This window comes from Notolepis coatsorum (genome assembly GCF_963971535.1).
Source record: "Notolepis coatsorum genome assembly, chromosome: 9".
NCBI lineage: Eukaryota > Metazoa > Chordata > Actinopteri > Aulopiformes > Paralepididae > Notolepis > Notolepis coatsorum.
The window spans coordinates 110,341,066-110,360,791 of record NC_140173.1 but is presented as its reverse complement, the minus strand read 5'-3'; the positions used below and the strand labels follow the sequence as shown (position 1 = coordinate 110,360,791).

General features: G+C 41.9%; 1 protein-coding gene across 1 annotated transcript in view; it reads right to left on the bottom strand.

The window, feature by feature from the left end:
- The window catches only part of LOC311234467 (uncharacterized protein), a 63,485-nt gene extending 53,438 nt beyond the window's left edge, over positions 1-10,047 (bottom strand). The window contains exon 1 of the mRNA XM_084321662.1: positions 9,637-10,047. Within this exon, the coding sequence (XP_084177788.1) occupies positions 9,637-9,715 (79 nt within the window). The 5' untranslated portion in view covers positions 9,716-10,047. The remainder of the gene's footprint in view (positions 1-9,636) is intronic.
- Positions 10,048-19,726: the final 9,679 nt, after the last annotated feature.

Below are 19,726 nucleotides of genomic sequence, written 5' to 3'. Positions count from 1 at the left end.
ATGAGTCCCACCGGTAGCTAGTATAATAATAACCACAATTCATCTGTGCTTCTGATGTGTTGGGTTGTAGGATAAGCACCACAACCAATGACAGTGGAATGTGTTGACCTAGATTCCTGTCTGTCTTACTGTTGTTGTTGTTGTTGTTGTTGTTGTTGTTGTTGTTGTTGTTGTTGTTGTTGGTGTTGGTGTTGGTGTTGGTGTTGGTGTTGTTGTTGTTGTTGTGTTGAGCTTGTAGTAACAAGAGAGTCAACTATAAACCCCCATGCCAGATTATTTATGGCATCAGAGTCACTCAAAGGTATGATTCACCCTGTACTTAAAGTTCACCCACAAGAAAGTATTCCACTTGTAAACAGGTAAACCATGAAGCACGGTTTCTTAAACTCTTCTTAACACTTTCGGGGCCATTCGCGTATATATACGTTATTGGGCGCCAACGGTTAACTCATTCAGCACCGTCCACATATATATGAGTAATTTTTTTTATAGGGTGCCATTTGGACTTCATAACTTGGGATAAAAAAAAGTTTATTTACCTATATTTTAATGTTCTATTATATAAAGCACATATCTAATTAGCTGAAAAACACATTGGTCGAGCTCAGGCACCTAAATTATATTATATATATATATACGCGTTTGTCCGCCAATCGAATAACGCCAACCACGTACGTTATTGGATCGTTATTTCTTTTATTCGTTATTTCCATTCATAAATCATCCAGGAAGGCTCTGTGACCATATGGAAGGACTCTGAGATCGCAAAAGTACAATACCGCCGCCTGGTGGTATGCGGTTGATGTTGCACTCCCTTTGTGACTCTGTGTATGTGGCTGTGTATCATTGAAATTCATCCGGCCGTTTTCGAGTAGCCTATACCGAGGGGTCTACCCGATCGCATTGAATCACTTTCGGGACACCCGATTCATTATGCTGTGGGGGGTTATGTCGTGGCCCAAATGGACATACGATCTAGCAGATCGCAATCAAATAATTGGAATATTCTTTTTGGAATCGCATCGGCCACAGGTAAGAGCAATTTAATGTAAATTTCAGCTTGGTTGTGCATTGTTTTCATAGCCATTGCCCTGATCAGTGTATGCTGTTGTACTAACGAATGCCATTATTATAATAGCCGCCCCCCCCCCCCTTTCATGCATGCATGATGGAACATAATATACCGATCATATGCATTTGAATTTTTTATTGTAGCGTGTATAGGGACGAAATGCCAATGGGTTATGTATAATATGCGTTGCGGCCTAATACTAGCCTCTTAGGAATTACCCTAAACCGCTCTAAAACCATACTTATATTCACCACGGTATAAAACGGGAATGTATGAATGGAAAAAATATTCCTTTTTCACATCTTGAACAATAGATACTCGATGTTAAATGGGCCATAGTATTGCATCCATAGCTATAATATTTAAATAGTTATAGCCCTGCAAATAAGGTGAGCGACTCCCATCGTTTACAGCGGTGGCGGTAGCTACTACAGGATGAGGCTAATCCCCGGCGGTCAATGAGTTAATGGCCAACGTTATTTGATCGTTTTCCCTTTTTTCGATTTTAAAATCCTATTCAATGTCAGGGACATGTATGTTGCCGTTAAAAGGCATACTGGGACTCCGAAGGTGCAGTACCGGCTAGATCCTGCTAGTAGGCAGTATCAAGAGTGCAGTAAACCCTGTTCCAGACCGGGTGTAACACTCAAATGTCTCCGGACTGACTTTTCTAGTAATGGGAAACCTAGGGCTTCACTCGATTGCATTGAATAGTTTTCGGGACCCCCGATCCATATGTTGTGATGGGTTATGTCGTGGACCAGATGGGCATAGGATGGACCAGATGGCGATCAAATAATTGGAATATTAATTTTGGAATACCACCGACCACAGGTAAGGACAATCTGACATCAATTTCAGCTTGATCGTGTATGGTTTTCATACCCATCCCCCTGATCGGCGTGTGTTGTGGTAATAACGAATGCCGTTATTGGCAATCGATTAATCAGAAACGACCCCCCCCCCCATTTAAAGCATTCATGATGAAACATAATACCTATCATATCCATTTGATTTGAAAATAATAGCATGTACAGGGACGAGACACCAATGGATTTAGTAGAATTCACGTTGCGCTCTATAGCCATCTCCCAGGAATTAGCCTGGATCATTCCGAAATTATACTCATATTCACCACGGAATAACACGTGAACGTATTCATGAGAAAATCTATTCTTTTTTGCATCTTGAACGGAAGATAATTACTGTCAAATGACCATGGTATTGTATCCATAGCTATAATATAAAATATAGATTTAGCTCTACAAACAACGTGACGCACAGTGAAACTATGTAATGAAAACCTGGCCGTTTTCTAGATGCTGAATGGCCCCGAATGTGTCAGGGGCCCAAATTCTATTTATTTTTTTTTTATTTTGTTCGCTGTGGGACTCATCACAAACACATTACTACTATTGTCATGTGGGGACCCACCGGAAGAGGGAGCACAACCCCATTTTGTGTCCCGACCCATAGATTGAGAAACCAGGCCGTAGAGCAGTGTTGAGTGTCCAACCGGGACCCAGATGTAGGGCAAGGGGAGTTCTGGAGGGGACTAGACGGACAGTTTTATTCGCTCATTGTTTAGAAAGAGATTAGAAGTTCAATATGCATCCTAAATCCCCTGGATTTTCAATTAACAACCTGTAGACTTGGCTCCTCGTACTGGAGAGATCAAACAGTGCCTCAGCAAGTGCCAGGATGCCTGGAATCTCAGTAATGCAATATATTGTAAAGTACCTAGTCAGGAGCATGAATATAAATGAGGCACGTAGTGGATCAAAATACCCATAACAGAATGTAGGTCAGTAGTTACTTTAGACGATTATGGAATGTGTGACTTTTTATTATTTTTTTACATTTTATTGCAACACCTTTACTCAAGACCATGGGCCTCTTAAAAAAAGGTTCTTACACACAAATCCAAAGAAAAGTTGTGATGTATTTATCTTGAAGTGAAAATCTGAGGTTTATATGAATTTTCTAAAATCTTCTGTGAAATAAAGTAAATGCTATCACTACCCATGAAAGCTATATGTATAATTTCCATCTGTCGTTATCATATCCTTTGAAACAATCATACCAAGTTGAATAAAGTCATGGACCATTTTGATAAATGTGGCCCCTTATCTCTGGGGAACGGAATGTACATAGTTAGTTAACTGGTTTAATTCTGCTTGGCTGCATGTCTTGTTAGGAGGTGTTTTAGTATAAGATTAGAGTCTGCATAATAGCATCTGGACAGAGTGATAATAAACATTAGGGCTGTCCCCGACTAAGGATTTGGATAGTCGACTATGATTGGCCAAAATGTGCCGTTAGTCGACTATTAGTCCAAAAAAAAAAAAAAAAAAAATATATATATATATATATATATATATATATATATATAATTTTTTTATCATTACATTTGGGCTGTGGGGGGTGGTTAATGTCTGAAGGAGTTGACTGAAGGCTTCTTGTCCTCTGCAAAAGCATGCAATTGGTCCACTCAGATACATCTTGATATTTGTCTAGTCTTCTAGTGTGTTCATTAGATGGGTGAAATCCTCTTTCAGTGCCTCTGTGCCTGTTTTCTTAGGCAGTTAGCCTCTGGTATGCGTGCCATTAGCGTTAGCCACGCTTCTATGCCTCTTTTGTTTTTTCTTTTGGAAAGAATGATAAACAAATATATATATATATATTTTTTTATAATTATTTTTTTTGTTTTTGTTTTTGTATTCGACTAAGAGGTTGGCAGTCGACTGCGGCTCCTTTCGACCGATTAGTCGACTAATCGACTAATCGACTAATAGGGGTCAGCCCTAATAAACATATAGTCACTCTTCTGGACAATATGCAGTGCATACTTGAACCCTCGCATTGAAGAATTTTTTTTGGACAGGCCATGTATTTGCAGTTGTGAAGTTTATCTACTGTAAATCACTTGGTGTGTGTGTGTGTGATACACTACTCAACCTTGACTGTCTTATGAGTGAACACAACACTCTAACTTACCATCTTTAGATAATAACGTTTGAAAACATTGTTCCTCTGAAAACATATTTATTTATTATTTGTTAGGGATGAGCATGAGGCAATAAAGTCACTGTCACCAAAACAAACTTTGATCCTTCATCCTAGAGTTCATTCATAATAAACTTTTTGTAATAGAGAACATTGCCTCCTGTTACTACAGTTAAATATTTCATGGATTTATTTTCAAAACGCAGTGATTCTTTTAGTGCAGTGTTGCGTGGATCCTCTGACATATCCTCAAAAACCAAGTTTGTGGAAATGGATTAAACATGGTGAAGGGTTAGAAAGCTCTGTGGCAGATTAAAACAACATGACAAATCAACTGTGGTGATGATAACAAAATTGCTCTTCTCGACAACGAACCTCAGGTCTGTTTTCTTCTCCCTCTTCATTCCACTGCTATCCTATCATCCTATATCCTCACGTTTTCCTTTGGTGAGACGGCCTGTTGCTGTGAACTGCCAACAGACAACAGAAGAAGATCCTGGTTGCCTTTAATTACACGCTGAAGTCACCTTGTTTACCCACCCATGTAATCTGACTTCTGCCATTGTGATACAATCTATACCCCCCCCAATCCATGCAATCACCAACAACCTCACAGGTGTCAACATTATCCAACCGTCATCATCCTTCCATAGCAACACAAACAGATAATTCTATCCTGTAATTGTCTGCACTGGCTGAGTCAGGCTGTTTCCAGTAGATCTTCACGGCTGACTAAACCCCACAACATATAATTACCAACAGTTCCCCCCCTCCCTCCCCCCTAAAGACTCATCCCTAAGCCTCCTTTCTGTCTGAAATTGTCAGTCAGCCGTTTCCCATAATATTAATTTCACATACCAGACTCTGCTAATATTGTCATTCATGTGAGCCAAAGTATTTTTACCCCCGGGGTAGCGGACTTCTCTGTGATTCCAGTAACAGGGAGGTTTTGGGTAAAGTGGATGGATTGGCCCTGTTGCCCTCTCAGATGCCTCTCGGATGCCTCTCAGATGAGAACAAAGGTTGTAAGGCTGCTTGGAAGGCTGTCACTCCCTCGCAGAGAGAAAACACCGGCCACGCCAGCATGTTGCCAGAGGCGCAGGGTGTCGGGAGGGGCCTGAAGACGTCGTGGGTATAAGGAACCACATGCGCGCCGCCTCTCTGTGTCTATGCGTCCACAAGAAGGTTAAGGTTTACAGAATGCATGTACCGTACGTCTATGTAATGTTCACATAGGCAAACGTGTGTGTGTGTGTGTAAGTGTCTATGTGTGCACCATATCCATATAGGAATTCACAGTTTCATCCCAGAGGCGCTGCTGCTGCCTGTGTTCAGACGCCACATTCCAATCCTGTTTTACGCCTCATAGCTCGGCTCCCAAAGCAAGTGTGATTAATAGGTGTTGGGGATGACAGATGTAAATACAATCATAAACCCCATACAGAAACATTCTTCTCTTTTCCGTCAAAACCTTTAAGTTCCAGCTAAATAGTTTTCCAGTTGTGTCCAAGTTTTCACGATGCAAAAACAAAAAGGGCCTCTTCCCTCTTTCCTCTTTAGTGTCTCTCGAATATAGGCATTATCTTTCGTAGCAGGTGTGTTTGTGTGTGTGTGCACATACATGTGTGTGTGTGTGTCTTGTCTGTATGTGCTCTCTGCATGCTTAATGCAAAAGACAGGTTTTGGGAGGTCCTGAGGCGTGGGCCCAGGGCAGGCGTAAGCCCTGGGGCTAAACTGTTGGCTCAGTTGGCCCCTCAGATCCTGAGCGCAGAGGTCGTAAACAGGCCATTACAAGCCGGCTATTCTTACGGTGCAAGTGGATTATAGGTATATGTCAGCTCCCCGTTAGCACACTGGGTGGTCACCGGTCAAGACTGACCATCGGTCGCTCCTGCCGTGGCCTGGTGTGCATCGTATTTAATAGTCCCCGTGGGGACGATAAATCAGCACGCTTCACTTGGTCACCAGTAGGAACTGTATGTCTTTCATGACATGTCCGTCACACATCATCATGTGCTGTTGTAAAGATGATTTCCCAGCTTTGGTAAGGCAGTAAAGTTGTATTCTATTCTGTTCTATATTATTCTAAGGTAATGTGGGGTACATTCCTAAGGAATGCCCTGTCCCCTGACAATTAAGATTGGAAAAACTCCCAAAACTATGAAATACATTTTTGTTGAATACTTTCACAAAACCGATATTCTCAACCAAAGAATTCTCAGTGCTTTCCACTGCAACACTGCAATGTTTGGCCAGTTCTCCTCAAGTCCCAGAACCAGCAATTATACAGTAGGGATCCAGAGACTCCAAAGCAGCATAATTTTCTCATGAACCAAGTGCAACTCAGGTGACACAAAGCAGATGCCCTGTCTGTCTAATGAGGTGTGACATGCCACTGCACACCGTCTCCCTGCCCCACCCATCCCCCCACCTCTCTCCCATCCCCAAAACACAGGAAAAGCAGCACACCTCTCGACACCCCGTCTCTCAACACGACCTGTATCTTCTCCCTCTCCCTCTCTCTTCCCACCTCTTCCTTGGATGTGACATCATCAACCCCAAGGACGGTTCCCAGACCCCCTTCCTTTATCAATGCCAGTAAAGCAGGGCCCCCCCCAACCCCCCCCCCCCCCCCCCCCCCCCCTATCAGACACCATTAGGATAAGGCAAGAATGTGCACGAGCGCTGTAACTCAAGTCAAGACTCCTTGGGGCTAATTTCCTCTGACAGTTTGGAGTTTCACTCCCCAAAAATAATGGCCAGAGGGAAAAGTCCCCTTTTCCACAGCTGTTTTCAGCTTCACTTCGTTAGTGAAGACCCTACGCAAGGCCTCCACATATATAGGCCCCTAAGACGGGATCCTTATTAGTCTCGCTGACAAAACTGAGCTTTTAAGATGCCAGAGTACCATATAATAAAGACTATAAAGTGTACCGTAGGAGAATCAAAACACTCCGCATCACAGCATCGCCAGCAGAGTGGGAAATGTACACTGATTCAATGTCCTCTGGAGGCCTTCTTATTCTATTGAATCTATCTGGTTGGCGAAATTGTGAAAGGTAGAATCTGTAATGATGTCAAACAGCGATTTCAAGGCAAAAGAGCCTTCCTTGGTATTGCACTTTGTTTACTTGTTTGTTTTGGTTGAGTGGGGTTAGCGGAGGGGTTGCTATTGCTGGCAATACACCTATAGTCACTAAAGTTAAAACTACATTTTGCCTTGAGGTTGCTGTTTGACAGCATTACAGATTCTAGTTTTGGGATTTACCAGCCACTGCAGTCAGTGGACAAACTAGATTTACTGTATAAATGGACCCTGCGGTTCTCCTGATCAGGGAGTCCTCTAGGTATGACATAATATTAACTTTTTTTCATTCCTCCCTCCAAATTCTTGAGTTCTGACTAACCCAGGGGAGCAACTATTTTTCATATTATTCTGTTTATCACAGCATTCCACTGAATCTAGGTCATATCTGCCTGTTTTGATATATTTATTGCAGGATGACGAAGATGGGAATCAGAAAGGGAGTTACGTGGGATGGTGCAGCGGCCGAGGATCCAGTCACACTCCTTTCCACGTGTTGTGAAAAAGTTCCAAATAGAATGTAAAGTTTCACACCAAGATTTCTTATCATCATTTTCTTCCTGTCGTGTTATTTCAAGCCTAAGTAATCCTTTGGACAAGCTCCCCCTCGCTGAAAAACTCGAGCAGTGATCGAATGACAATAGGGATACACAAGCATACACCAATAAATAGCCATGTCCTGAACGCTGTACACAATGTAAGGGCTATGTTTACAATGGTCCTTTTCTTTCCCTCCCAAGGACCATGGCAAGCAACGTGATTTCTGTCGAGGAGGGCTTAGGGCCTTTTTCACAAGGGCAACAATGAGCAGAGTTTTCTCTCCCATAACAAAGTAGCTTGAGGATCTGAGGCGAGCGACGCCGCTGCCCAGCAGGTGTGCAGGTCGCACTGTACATAAGCTGAGATTGTTATCTGATCAACAATCTGATACTTGGAATGCAGAGGAACCTGAAGGATCCTTTTTTTTTCTTTTTCTTTTTTTATAAAGGACTATGTGTTGGAAATGAGAGCTCCCAGTGTAATACAGGGGTTACTTAGATTTTTGTCTCTGGGTATCTTCAGGTCAGATTCTTCTCATTTACCTTCTCATACCCCTCATTCAAATTCAAGTGTTCATCTTCCCTTCTATTTGACTCTTTCTGCCCACTATACCTTTAGCATATAATTTTTTCTTGAAATCATGCACATAATGGTTCATTATGTAAAGCCCTTGTCTAATTTTGGCAAACACAAAGGCCATCATTGCTATTACCCAACAGTTAAGAACCTTGATTTTCTTTGTTATATGAATAAAGCGCCTTGATGTCTTGATGTTTTTGTAAACTGATATTGTATTCTCTAGTTACAGTAAGTGCATGGAAGTTGTTGATGTGTTTTGTGAATCTATTCAGACTGGCAACCACAGCATAGACTCCTCCTCTGAGCTACCTGGCTTCTATTACCCTCAGTTTTCATGTTTACCATGCCACTTCCTGTACCCTTTGAAGTGTATGATCACACTGGTGGCGTGATTAATGGATGATGGATGGATGATTCAAATTCTGAGATGATGACGTCGTTAGTTGTAGTTGTAGACCTCCAAGATTGAATTCTGAGGAAATTGTATTATTATTATTATTATTATTATTATTATTATTATTATTATTATTATTATTATTATTATTATTATTATTATTATTATTATTATTATTATTAATAATAATTATTATTATTATTATTATTATTATTATTATTATTATATATAATTTACTAACTTCAAAGGGTTAATACCGCTTCCACCAGACTAAACATTTAAAAACTTTATTACCAGCAGTAAGAGCAGACAAGGGAATGTCAGTAGGGTCTTAAAAGTTCATTTTCACCACCTCAAATGTTCCCACAATTAACTTTATGGACTTTTAGAGACTAAAGCAATTCAGTTGTCTGGGAACCCAATTAAACACCCGTCCAATAAGTAGAGTAGAGCTGACTCGTATAATGTTAGACTTTCCCAGTCTCATGGCAAGAGGTTAGGATCTAGATATAGCACAGCACTATAATTTAGATCAACACACACCTGTAGATTCTCAGCAAGTCAAATCTATCAACTTAAAATACCTTTTCTTAATTCAACAATGTACACTATCTAGTCAGAGAGCCACATAGACTACTAATCACCCCTCTGTTAGCCGAGACAAATACCCTGTGGATACCAAGCAAATAAATGCCTGTTTATGGATGCGAGTCAGCATTCTGTGTGATGGCATAACTAGTCTCCTGATGAAAGCCAAGTTCCCAAAATAGGTCTAAAATACAAAATACAAAATACAAAAAACACCTTGAGGCTGAAATTATAGCTCTTGTCTCAAACCGCAGGCACTCATCTGCCAGACACTCAAATTACAATTTGTGTCAGGAAACCCAGGTGCGGTTAGACAGGCAATAAGAGACAACATGATGAGAAGAAGCAGAGTCTGGAAGGTGATTACCGTACCTTTCTTCCAGGGAGCCAGGATGGAGAAAGACTTCTGCCAACTGAACACCATGCCGGCCTTCCTCCTCTTCACACTCATAGTGTGATGATAATCCCACAGGCTCAGCCGACTTCAGTAAACAGGACTCTTGCTCTTGAAGAAACTCTCCCTCAGAGGCTCCTCATAACGTCTTCTTGTTGTCGATGATGGTTTACTGCTTATTACAGCTTCTGTGGTGGTGGTGGTCTCAAAGTCAACTGAAGAGTTCAGTTGTGGGAGAGGCATCTGTTGTCAGGGTGCACAACCAGGAGGGTGTCCCCGAGTAGGGTCATGTTGCCTTGCCTGCTTCCCTGCCTGGCGTTCTGTCTGGCACTGCTGCCTGCCTGCGTCTAGCCCATGCACACGTATGTGTGTGTGTGTGTGTGGGAGACTGTATGTTGTGAGTGTGTCTGACTCCTCCGGCTATGGAGAGAAAGGGGGCTTGGCTCCACAGGCAACACACGCCGTCACAGGGCTGTTAGGAGGAGGAATGGCAGCCAGTCAGAGGGAGGGAGGGAGAAGAGAGAGGAGGGAGGGAGGGAGGGAAGGAGGGGGGAAGATAAACTCAACCTGAGGGTGAACGTGAGAATGAAAATGAGAGATGGGGAAGGAGAGTGGGGGTGGGGGTATAGATAGAGAGAGAGAGAGAGAGAAAGAAGGAAAGAGAGAAGGAAAGATAAAATAATGAGGGTGGAAGAGATTGATTGCCAGATAAGGTATCATTCACAGAATTGCCTGTATACTTGAGGATTTCCACCCAGTCATGAAGGGAGGAAATCCACATCATGTGTTAAGGCAGTTACACTATCTTTGAAAACTATTTTTGAAGTATCTATTTCATTCTCGGGGTGGAGAGTCGGTGATGCTGCCTTTCATTACGGACTCTCACACGGGCCAGGAAATACCAAAGAGCTATGATGAGGGAGCCCGCCTGATGCAACATTTTATGACTTACCTTGACCAGTACTTTTCACAGCAGCTGATTGTGGATTTTAGATACCATCGTGTGAGGTAAATCAAATATTACCGCTATTTGTCGACTAATTCCCCAAAAACAATGGATCTGTTTTTATTGTCCCACAATGAGAATATGCTATTATCATTGTTGTATAAAGACATTTGAAAACATTCCAGGAATAGTGGGAACTACCGTATTTCTGTTGCTGACGTTATACTGTATTTATTTTAATGATCACATTACTTCAAAATATTGACCCATAACTGGACACCATCCAGTCTGGCCTTTTAAAACAAGTCTTTCTCCTGGTTTTCCTTTGCTAACTGGAAAAACAAAGCAAGTTAATGGAATTCAGACACACCCACACGCTTTCACCATGGATCACAATGAATGCAAGACTTATCCTTAAAAACTCTCTCTCTCTCTCTCTCTCTCTCTCTCTCTCTCTCTCTCTCTCTCTCTCTCTCTCTCTCTCTCTCTCTCTCTGCAGGGAGGCAAAGTAAGCTTATGGCTGTTCTGTTGAGAAAACGAACATTGCTTTCATGAAGCAGGTTATTCTTCCTTAGTTATCCAAAAGCTTTGTGGTTGTTGGCAAAATAAAGATTTTCACATTTCCTCAGGACATCTGCTGTAGTGGAGGTCATTGGGTGTTTTGGTAAGATGTCACCTCTACTCCCAGTGGCACCAGGGCTAGTAAGGCTGTCTCTTTTCACCGAACAATCCTTGAAACCAAGAAAAGGAGTTTTCAGAGTTTTATATTGTTTTATGTTCAGTCTCATTTTGCATTGTTCGCTGTCATTATTTGGTTCCAAACCCCCCCCCCCCCCCCCCCCACCCCAGTCAGAGTGTGTATAGTCCGTGCAGAGGTTTTGTTGTGTTTAAACATGCCTGTGCTAATAAATGAATATGAACCTGTCTAAAATATTTAAATGTGAAAGATTGTTTTTCAAGATGAGCCCAAGCTAACTGATTTCCACTTAGTGTACAGGTTTTTTTGGCGCAGCACTTTATAACAGGAAGTGGGATGGTCCTTATCTTTTCCATTCACTTCAGATTGAGAAACACAGCTGCTTTGCACAGCTGACATGGGGATATTTTTAACTATATATTTTGTTGAAAGGAAATGTCTTTTATTACTTTTATTTACTTTCTGGAATATACTGTACATAGAAACATACAGAGTTTGATCTGTCGAACTTTTTTCTTTCTTTCTCAACCCATTGTTCTGTTTTTCTCAAGTTTTTACAAATATTACAAAATGTTGTCTTGTGTTAGTCCTTGTACCAAGAGCTCAGTCAATCAACTAGATAATGAAAACATGTCTATTTTGGTGGTAGAGCTACACATTTGTTTATGTTTGAATCACCGATTGGACCTTTAATGAATATTTATGTTTATTGTAACACAATACACTCATTTAACACATTTAATTTCAAACCTTTATTTACAGTAAACTCAAAGAATCATTGAGGTGGCCCTCATTTACAATGATGTCGAATTACACGTTCGACAAGTTAAAATAAAGAAAAATCTGTTCAAACAGTTACACATTGAAGCATAAAATGTTAGTATTGATTTTTAGTGTGTGTTGACGATAATTCCAAGAATTTGGGGCATACAAAAAAAATTACTTTCCAAATTCAGACCGTGCTCTGTGCATAAGCCAGTGATTTGAGTGAGGTAGATAGAGGTCTAAAGTCATGTAAGGTGGCAGCTTTCCAACAAGGGATTTATAGACAATAAACAAATACCAATGTTTATTACGCCTCTCTGCCAAAGAAGACCAACTCACCTTGTCATACAGGATACAATGGTGAGTGCCATAGCTATCACCAGTAGTAAATCTGAGGGCAGAATGATCAATTACAACCGATTACAACTGCTTCAACAATCTGCTTGCTACTACTCATAGGTAAGCTGCTTCAACAATCTGCTTTCTACTACTCATATGTAAGCTACTTCAACAATCTGCTTTCTACTACTCATAGGGAAGCTGCTTCAACAATCTGCTTTCTACTCATAGGGAAGCTGCTTCTGTTTCTGTAAAATAAGCAAATTTTTTGTCTCAGTTTTCTGACAAAATTGGGTCTCATTCACCAACGAACTTAAGACAAAAGTTAAGATTTTTTTTGTCCTAGCTCCACTTAAGACATTTTCGGGTCGATTTTGGGATTCACGAACGGTCCCTTGTCAGGGATTTGCTCTTAACTAAGAGCAGGATTTAGGAGCAGTCGTAAGTTGGACAGACTGGTGTGTGCCATGTTCTTAAGGGCTTTATTTGGGAGGAATTATGGTGATTGCATTCACATCAACTCTAAAGACATCCTTGAAATTAAATAATCATAATAATAATAAATACAACAATATTTGATAGAAAATTACATTTTGCATTTACAGTCATGCCTCAACGATGCATCGTGATGTCCGAAAATAAATAATAGCACTACACAAATACTAACCGTTTTATTTGTATTGTTGTATACATAAACATATATATATACATAAACATTCCACTGCTCATCTTGCCCAGACAACAGACCATGTCCATGTCCGACAGCGATTAATTGCATGAATAAACATGAATTTTACTTACTTGATTTTGTCACTATTAGATACAGTTTACAATTTCTCTCAAGAACTAAACACATGGGGGCGTGGCCAGGCGACATGGAGTGAGGACGTGTTTCATCTGAGCTCCCCAAGGAACGTTCTTTTTACATACGTTAAAGTGGTTAAACCATTAGTCTTTATTTCATTTGAGTTTTATTTACAGTATTTTGTTGGATACGTCGAGTGTACCCACACGCATTGGACAGCAATTGATTTGGTCATGGAGAGAGTGGAATCGTTAGCCACGGCTAACACAGCTGAAATAGCATCCATAACCGAAAAAACATCTAGACAAGCTGAGAGACTGCTTTTACTGGAGGGGGCCTTGCTTGACAAGCATTCGGAGGTGACCGGGATGCAAGCTACGATCTGTGAGATGCAGTCCAGAGAGAGACGTCTCAACGTTCGTATTGTGGGAGTCCCGGAGGTGACCAAGAGAGGCTGTCTCTGTCATGGTTTTTGCTTTATTTTTCCTTTCTGTGAGGGACAGCTGTTTATTTCGTCTCCTGTGAGGGATAGCTGTCAATCACTGGCCTCTGTGGTTGATTGCCTCATGGGTCGGCAGGTGTGTGGGCTTGATTGCACCTGATTCAGTGCAGCTGTGCCTATGGCAAAGCTGAGTCTATTTAAGTTTGGAGCTTGCAGTGTCAACTGCTTTTTCATTTGCTTGTGTTGGCTATCCTTTTGGTCAGGCGTATTATATTAAAGTGTAGTGCTGCCCTATTCAGCATTTAGCCTTCTTTGTAGCCATCGTTGTTTTGAGCTACTGGCTTATTTTACACTTTATTTTATAGAGGCTGAGCCCTTTATGGTAGTGTTTTCTTGTGTTCTTTTGGAACTGTCCTTTGCACATAAACTCCCTTGGTGGAGGTTTATTGTTTTATGTTTTCAATATAAACTTTTTAGGAGTTGCCTTTGTGGCTTATTTATTTTTCGACAATACCTCTTTAATGAGTGTCGTCCTGTTTTTTGGACTTTACTTATTTTCTTAAATACTCACTTTGAGGCTTCCACCTGTAAAGGTTGTTTTTTGTTGTTTATTTTTCCCCTTCTCCTTAATGTCTGCATAAGCAGTTTAGTGGTTATTCATACACGGATAACTTAGAGAGTCCCTATTATCTGCTCGTGTCGTGACCCACACACAGCCCTCACAGAATGAAAAAGCCATGACTGGGGCAGCGGATAATACTGGTCTTGAACGACATGAACGTGCACTTGCTGCACAGCATCAAGGATTACTTTCACATGAGGAAACTATCAAACAATTACAGAAGCAACAAGCCCTCATGGTGATACAGCGTGGGGAGATGTATAAAGGGTTGTGCAAGATGGAGGAAGGTTCCATGCGTAATCTGGCTGACAGCATAGCCAATGCACAAGTCTCTGTTCCTTCCCAAATATCTCCTAACGTCCCTCAAGCATAACACACAATACCCCAGCCATTTCCTCGTGAGGCTAAAGTTCAGCTCCCCTCGCGCTTTAGTGGGGAGTCTGGTAAATGCCGAGGTTCAGTAGACAGTTAATCTGAACCTATGCAGCTGGATAGCACGTCTGTGCATGACTCCAGAGAGACTGGTTCTCATGTGGACTGGTGCCGCAGGGAAAAGGGCCACACGAGGGTGGAGTGTCCTAAACTGAAGGGAAACGGTCAGTCTCGCTAGTGGGCCGAAAGACACTAGCGAGACATCATGCCACTCCCTTTCGAACCTTTCTGCCCGTGGTTTTAGGCTGGAACAGGCAGTCTGTTGAGGTCGATGCCTTTTTAGACTCAGGGGCTGTAGACAGCTTTATCGATTCCAGATGGGCTGGGGACTCTAAAATACCTGTACATTCCCTCCTTAAGCCCTGTAGTGTCACGGCACTTGACGGACGCCCATTAGGTACAGGCAGTGTCACCAGGCTCCCCCCAGGCAGTGTCACCAGGCTCCCCACTCCTCTCTTTCTATTGTGGTAACATTGACTGTGTATTTCATAACTAATATGTGTGAATAATTAAAGAAAACCATAATGCAAAAGCCAGGTGTACCTTTTTAACAGCAGAGTGGATTTACAGTGCTAAGTAAGGAGGTGATACTGGTGTTACAGAGACAGCCATTCCAAACCCCCCACTCAAGCAAATGTGGTCAACTACTAGAACAAAGGAACTCGAAAGTCACACCCCACAGAAGGAACAGTCACTCACCCCACTAAAAGAGATACTCAATTGTTAGCAGATTTCAGAGACCAGATAACCAGCTCTGATAGAATGTTAAGACTGAAACTAATTCAGAAGATCATTTTAAACGGTAACTGACTCATTAGATTTAAATGTTATTTAGAATGTCAATCTGGTTATGAAGGTAATAGAGAGTCAGTTTACTCTGGTTTTAAAGCACTAGAACCTAAATCATTAGAACTATTAATTCAGTATACTTTATATAGGGAATCTGGTATTAAAATATAGACAAACTCCACATTGGGTTAATGCTGAATACATATGTAACTTCTTACATTTAAGGTACAGATTAGAAAAGGTTAGTGTTAAAACTGTCCAGTCATCAAAAAGTCACATGAAGACCCCCGCTGTTGATATACTGGAAGAAGACACCGGCGAGGAAATCAGTGGGGGCGGACCGCCCTCCAGAAGACAAACCTAATTGGACCAACGTATTATTAGAATGTGCTACTATTGGTGGAAATCAGAGTATAAATAAGAATGTATTGATGAGAGAGAGGCCAGGCCAGACAGATAGACCCAACCCCAGGGGTTTTCTGGCCTCCACCCACCCACAGACTGTACTGCTCTTGCCATGACGTAAGTAAACCAGATAGTCACTGTTGGTGATGTTTAGTTTAAAGCGAAGGTCCCTAGTTTGGACCAGGTTTAACTATGTGATGGCAAAAGGTACTCTCTATTTCATTGATGTTAACATGACTACTGTTTTATGTACAGACTGGGTTTGATGTGCAAACCTTATTAATCCTTTGTACAACATGTTTTGATGTAATATGAAATGATCCTTGTATGAAAACAACAACCTTCTGAATTCACTCTGAGCCCGGAGGCAAAATAAAGCATGAGTTTTAAACTATAGCGCTGTTGTCTGGCTGCACAAGCTTATTTCTCTAATGGCTATATTTGAAGTCAGATGAGGAGACCATTCTATCAATTATGATCCTTCTTCCTTTTCAGATAACAACCTCATTGTACTGTAATAATCATTGGGTATTGATATTGATAATATACGACACTATCTCTAGCCTTAACCCGGTATATCCAATCAAAACTAGAATATCTCGTTACGCGCCGCTTTACCCAGCTCGTCCTTGTGCGATAAACCATGCCAACTTAATTACGATTAAGCCTACCCGCATGGCTGAAAATCGCGCTGATAAATATACAGAGTGCGTGAAGGTTGGCCTTATCAACATTCGCTCTCTGCCAACCAAAGCTCTTTTGGTAAATGAACTGATAACAGACCATAGTCTCGACTTATTGGGCCTCACTGAGACATGGCTTAAACCTAATGACTTTCTGCCCTTAAACGAGGCTTCACCCCCTAATTTTAGTAGCTCCCATATCACACGCACCTCCAAGAAAGGAGGCGGAGTTGCTCTAATTTACGACTCTAAGCACAATTTTACATCCGACGCAAACTGTAAGTTTTCCTCGTTTGAGGTGCTCCTGCTGCGTCCCTCTCCCCCCAACAGAAAGTGTGGTGGTCTGATTTCTACCTCTACTGCATCCTTTGTAATGGCTGTCCTTTACCGCCCCCCAGGCCCTTACACCCTCTTCCTAGATGAGTTTTCCACTTTCATCTCTGAGCTTGTTACGTGCTCAGATAACATTTTAATTGTTGGTGATTTTAACATTCATTACAACAAAACTCTAGATCTAAATAAGGCTTTTACCGACATCATTGACTCTGTCGGTCTCATTCAAATCGTTGACCAATCCACTCACAGTGGTGGGAACACTCTTGACTTAGTCCTAGCCTGTGGTCTCACTGTGTCAGATTTGACCGTTTCTCCCTATGTTCCTGCTCTCTCAGACCACTACCTCATCAAATTTCAAATTGATTTGACGGTTTCTCGCCCAGACAGTGTAGAATCCTACATGAGCCATCGTATTAACGCCTCAACTGTCCCAATTCTAGTTAACTGCCTACCAGACACCCTCTCTCCCTTCCTCTCTTACTCGGGCCCCCTTGATCTCTTTACAGACAAACTTAACGCCGCCCTTCGTAGCACGCTCGACATTGTCGCTCCCCTTAAGCCTAAAATTAAACGTGCTCCGCAAAAACAAACTCCCTGGTTTACGGAGGAAACTCGCTCCTTTAAAAAGGCATGTCGCAAACTTGAACATAAATGGCGTTCGACCAAACTCGAAGTATTCCGCCTTGCCTGGAATGATAGTTTACGTAACTACAAAAAGGCACTCTCACTTGCCAAAACCTCATATTTTTCCAGGCTCATTAACGAAAACAAAAACAACTCAATGTTTCTGTTTGACACAGTTGCAAAACTTACTCAGAAACAACCAAGTGCCCTAAACCATGTGTTCTCGGCTAACGAATTCATTAAATTCTTTACCAAGAAAATGTATCTCATAAGAGATGAAATTGTTGGCTTACTCAACAATCAGAGTCCCTCCCAACCTCTGATGGGCTTTCCCCCTGAATTTGAATCCAGCCATATGCTACTGTATGCTGCCTTGAAAACGTCTCACTTAGTGCCCTCTCTAAATTGGTTAGCACGGCTAAACCCTCAACCTGTCTGTTTGACCCTCTTCCAGCAACTCTCATCAAAAAACTCTTCCCAACTCTAGGCCATGCCCTACTCAATATCTTCAACACCTCCCTGTCTACTGGAGTGGTTCCCCTGGCCTTTAAATCAGCCGTCATTAAACCACTACTTAAAAAACCGAACCTCGACCGTCTAATCTTGAAAAATTACAGACCCATCTCCAATCTTCCGTTCCTATCCAAAGTGTTAGAACAGATTGTCGCAATGCAACTTACTGACCATCTATCAAACAATAATCTTAATGAATCTTTTCAATCTGGCTTTAGAGCCTTACACTCCACCGAAACGGCAGTTACCAAAGTCACAAATGACTTACTGCTCTCTCTTGACTCAAACCTAACTTCTGTATACTCTTATTGCTTGATCTCAGTGCAGCCTTTGACACTATCGATCATTCGATTCTTCTAGGTCGGCTTGAGAATCATGTTGGCATTCGGGGTCACGCACTTGCTTGGTTTAAATCTTATTTAACTGATGATTTAACATCTGAGACCCTCCCAGTGCAATGCGGTGTCCCACAAGGCTCTGTCCTGGGCCCTTTTCTAATTTCGATTTACATGCTACCCCTCGGCAACATCATACGCAAATTTGGCATAAACCCTCATTTTTACGCTGATGACACCCAATTATATATACCTATTAAGCCAAATGATTCCTCCCAATTACAAAATCATGAGGCTTGCCTGCTTGCCGTCAAAAAGTGGATGTCGCAAAATGTTCTACTCCTTAATGGAGATAAAACTGAGATGTTAATTGTTGCCCCCCCAAACCACAGAGGCCTGTTTCAGGACATCTCCCTCAACTTTGATACGATGTATCCCAGAGCTCCACCATAAAAAACCTCTGAGTCATTTTTGATTCCCCCCTCTCATTTAATGCACATATAAAAAATTTCACCAAAATTGCCTTCTTCCATCTTCGTAATATCGCAAAAATTCGCCCCATTTTAACTCTGGCTGATGCTGAAACCCTAATTCATGCTTTTGTCTCATCACGTCTAGACTACTGTAATGCACCTTTTTCAGGCCTACCTAATTCAAGCATAAAAAATCTTCAACTTGTGCAAAATGCGGCTGCACGGATACTAACTAAAACTAGAAAATTTTATCACATCACACCAGTTTTGTCCGCCCTACACTGGCTTCCTATTCAAGCCCGATCTGACTTTAAAGTGCTACTCCTCACCTACAAAATTTGTAATGGGCTTGCACCGCTCTATCTATCCGATCTCATCTCCCATACTCGCATAAATGCAGGGCTTCTATCGGTTCCTAGGGTTAAAAAAAAATCTGCTGGCCACAGAGCCTTTGTCTACTGCGCTTCCTACCTGTGGAACAAATTACCTGCCGTCGTCACGGGGCGCCTGCTCTGTCGAAGCTTTTAAATCCCTGCTTAAGAGTAAGTTAAGACCCATCTTTTCTCTCTCTCCTTCAACCTACCCTGATCTCACCTGATCGGGGACTGACCCTTATGTAGCAGGGTGGATTATCCCTGCTTCGTGGGAACGGGTGTGCACAGCCACTGGGTAGCGAGACACAGTAGAGCTCCGTCTGACTGCACCTTCGTCTTTGGGCCTGGAGCGTCAACTGGAGGCCGGCAGTGGGAGTGGATGGGGCCCGGGATTTACCAACCTAATCTGGTACTCTGGTCTTCCTCGCCTTTCCGGGGCGGTCAGCAGTACTCCCCAACTCGCTCTCACTTCCCCCAATACCTCCTTT